Source organism: Rhagoletis zephyria, unplaced genomic scaffold, assembly GCF_001687245.7.
Source record: "Rhagoletis zephyria isolate East Lansing unplaced genomic scaffold, Rhagoletis_zephyria_1.1 Rzeph_scaffold_23887, whole genome shotgun sequence".
Classification (NCBI taxonomy): domain Eukaryota; kingdom Metazoa; phylum Arthropoda; class Insecta; order Diptera; family Tephritidae; genus Rhagoletis; species Rhagoletis zephyria.
Genome location: NW_016180945.1, coordinates 1 through 4113, shown reverse-complemented (window position 1 = coordinate 4113; position 4113 = coordinate 1). Strand labels below are relative to the sequence as shown.

Below are 4113 nucleotides of genomic sequence, written 5' to 3'. Positions count from 1 at the left end.
CGCTTCAGCCAACATACACTTGGCCTTTTCCACTATAGTGTGGTTAATACTCTCGCACAAACCATTTTGTTCAGGGGTATATGGGTTTGTCTTTTGATGAATAATTCCTGAATTCTGTAGGTAACTCTCAAAATCATTACTGCAGAACTCCAACCCGTTATAAGTTCTGAGAGCCTTTACTTTAAAATTTGTTTGATTTTCAACCAATGATTTAAACATCTTAAAACAACCAAAGGCTTGACTCTTTCCCTTTAAAAAATAAACAAAAGCCATTCTGCTGAAGTCGTCTACAAACAGCAGATAATATCGCGAACCTCCTATAGATTTACTTTCCATAGGACCACAAATATCGGCATGTATTACCTCAAGCAACTTTTGACTTCTGTTTCCCTTATGTGTGAACGGCAACCATGTTTGCTTTCCTTGACAGCAAACAATACAATCGTTCTTACCCGTCTGGGGTTTGTCTGTGTACGACATGCCTATTACAGCTCCATTTTTCATAGCGTTAAGATCACTGATATTCAAGTACCCGAAACGTCTATGCCATACACTTCCAGAAATAGGCGCAAGCAAACATCCAACTTCTTTGACATTCACTCTATATATACCTTCTTCTAATTCCGCTTTAGCCACTATTACATTTTCTTGATTGCGTATATAACAGTAATTCTTTTCAAAAAAAACCTTGTTGCCCTTTTTTATTAATTGACTAACAGATAAGAGATTTGTAGCAAGACTCGGAACGTATAACACACCTGTTACTGGAATCACGAATTCGGTACTATTCACCAATGTTGTTAGTTGTAGATCACCAGAGCATTCCACAGAAATCTTCGACTTATCAGCTATTAGGATTTCTTCAATTTCGCGTTTGTCGGAAACATTTTTGAGCCAGTTTTTATTTCTCGTCATATGCATGCTGGCACCAGAGTCGATATACCATTCTTTGCTGCTATAATTTCCACTAAGAAAAACTGCGCTGAAGGCGTTGGTTCTCTCCTTCTTCTGTGCAAAGCTGCACTGAGACTTGTAATGTCCGTATTTGTTACATTTGTAGCATTTTATATTCGGCTTTGTCTGCGTGTTTTGCTGCTCCTTTCTTTTCTGCATCCACCCTGCTTTCGACATGAATGCGTTCTGGCCATTGTTGACGTCACACTCGTCCTCCATATCAATTAACTTAGATTTGATCGAATCCGCGGTAATGTCTATACCCGAGTGCTCGACGGCCATTATCATCGGAGAAAATTTCTCTGGCAGCCCTGCTAATAAAAGCGATCCANGGTAATGTCTATACCCGAGTGCTCGATGGCCATTATCATCGGAGAAAATTTCTCTGGCAGCACTGCTAATAAAAGCGATCCAACCCACTCGTCACTGATGTTGAAACCTGTGTTATTTAATCTCTGACTTGTTTCGACGATCATGGCCACATACTGTGCCATAGACTAGCAGGTTTCCCGCCGAATCGAAATGAGGTTACGTAGAAGACTAATTTTTCTGGAGGATCCAGTGTCATCGAACATTCTTTTAATTTTAACCACAAGTTTTTTGCGCTTGTTTCAGTCTTTATATGCACGTATAAAAGCGGATCAATGGTTAAAATTATTTTCGCCTTTGCCTTGGCGTCGAAGTCTGTTCCTTCCGTACTAATACACTTTTGCATTCCTTCCAGGATGAGGAAATTTTCTACTGCGAACGCCCAATCCTCATAATTTTCACTTCCCTTTAGCTTTGGGATACTTGAGATAATGTTTGAAGCCATCTTTATTTTTAATAAAACTTTGCAAAAATTAAAAACCGCGTGGGTCCCATAACCTGTAATGAAACACGAGAATGCCGATAATTGAATGACAAGTTTATTTAGCTCTTATATGTGTCGACAGGTGTGTACAAGCTGTGTTTAATATTTTGTTACTTCATTTAACAGATGCAAAACCCGTCATGAAACGCCAGTATCCAGTATCGCCATACGTGGCTGACCAAGTTCAAGCCGAATTGGATAAAATGCGTAGTCGTGATATCATTATGACCATCGAAGAAATCCCTTAGCCTTCACCAATTCTGGCTGTAAAGAGAAAAGACGGAACGTGTCGCGTGCGCTTGGACGCGAGAGAGCTGAATAAAATTACCATTCCAAATGCCTATCCAATTACGGATACTAACCAAATTTTAGCACGACTAAAGTCAGTTAAATACCTAACCAGTATTGATCTGTCTCAAGCTTTCTTTCAAATTCCTTTGGCAAAATCGAGTCAACTGAAAACCGCTTTTGCATTCGGTAACAGACTTTATGCTTTTCGTCGCATGNACTTCGCCGTTTGAAGAACACGTTAAGATATTGGCTATTGTTGCAGAACGTCTGGCGGGGGCCGGCTTAACCATCTCAACACCCAAATCGAATTTTTGTTGTAAACGATTGGAATTCCTGGGCTATGTTTTGTCTCAAGAGGGTTTATCTGCGAATCCATCTCGTATTCGAGCGATTGTTGAATTTGCACGGCCCAAAACGGCAAAAGAAGTCAGACGGTTCGTTGGTGCAGCAGGCTGGTACCGTAAATTTATTCCACATTTTTCGGAGATCACAGCCCCCCTTTGTGAATTGTATAAAGGAAACCGAAAAGGACCCATTGAATGGAATACCGCTGCTGAACAAGCCTTTCTCAAACTCAAAGAGTGTTTAACTACACTCCCGTTCTGACTATGGCCGATTATTCAAAACCATTCAAGGTTTATACCGATGCCTCACTGATCGCAGCGGGAGCTGTTCTAGTACAAGAACATGATGGGAATGAACGTGTGGTTCAGTGTTTTTCTAAGAAATACTCGAAAGCCGAACAAAATTACACAGCATCCGAACGGGAATGCCTAGCCGTTCTCTTCGCGGTCGAAAAGTTCCGTCCATATTTTGAGGGTCGTGAATTGGTTGTGGTAACGGACCATGCAGCTTTGCGCTGGCTACAAACCCTCAAAGAACCAACTGGCCGATTATAACGTTGGGCGATCCGATTATCACCATACGATCTCAAAATTATTCATAAACCAGGAAAACATTTAGAACTTCCTGATGCCTTGTCTCGTTCTTTTGCTCTTCTCAACATCGTTCGTAGAAATCCAATTGACCTTCCGAGTAATTTTCCCGTTAATCGTACCCCAATCACATCCGTGATCAACATTGACCCAAACACGTGCGATAAATGGTACAACAAAATGCACGCCATGGCCTCAAAACAACCATTAGATAGATATAAAATCGAGAACAACCTCCTATATCATCGATTGAAATTTTCCAATCAAAGTGCGGAAATACTGTGGACACTTTGTGTACCATCTTCTGACAGAGCAAAAGTCCTCGATGAAAATCATAACCAACATTCGCATCAGGGTGCTTGGAAAACTTATAGGCGTATCTCACAACGCTATTACTGGCCAAACATGTATGAGTCCGTTTACCAGTACGTTCGGCAATGTGAACTATGCCACCGCATTAAACCAAGTAATGAGAGCACCAAAACACCATTTCCACGACAGCCGGTTCTACGTACCGGAATGACTCGGGTTTTACCCGACCAAAGGCTGTTGTTTCGGCGATCTAACCCCGTTTAGGTCGGCGAAGTATCTCAGAAGTTGTTCGTCCATAGGGCTACATTCACTACGTATTCTTCTACTCAGGGCTGGCATCGAGTCAAACCCAGTGCCAGTGCTGTGTATGCCGGAGGCGACTACACCACAACTCCACCTCTGTCAAGTGTAATGCCTGCGAGGGGTGGAGTCACCTTAGAGTCTGCTCAGGACTACGGACACATCGACAGCGGAACACGTCGTACGTGGCCCCCTGTTGCCCAAACAGAGCAGCATCCAAGGCCAACCTCAGTCCACCCGAGCAGCCTCACACAGTCACCACAACACAACAACATAATAACACCACAGACCATACCACAGCCACGACAGACCACATAACACACACAACCGCACCACCACCCACACGCCGCCGCCAACAACTCCTGGTTCCCCCTACAATCTGCACGGTATGTCAGACCAGTGCAACACCTGCCTTGGCTGGTGCCACTTTAGGGCATGCTCAGGTCTGCGTACCACGCGAGATTGGAC

General features: G+C 43.0%; 1 protein-coding gene across 1 annotated transcript; it reads right to left on the bottom strand.

The window, feature by feature from the left end:
• Nucleotides 1-329: 329 nt before the first annotated feature.
• Nucleotides 330-1173, bottom strand: LOC108381804 (uncharacterized; the record flags this gene model as incomplete). Its single annotated transcript, XM_017638203.1, has 1 exon — nt 330-1173. A coding segment is annotated over exon 1 (844 nt), but the record flags the coding sequence as incomplete, so codon positions are not given.
• Nucleotides 1174-4113: the final 2940 nt, after the last annotated feature.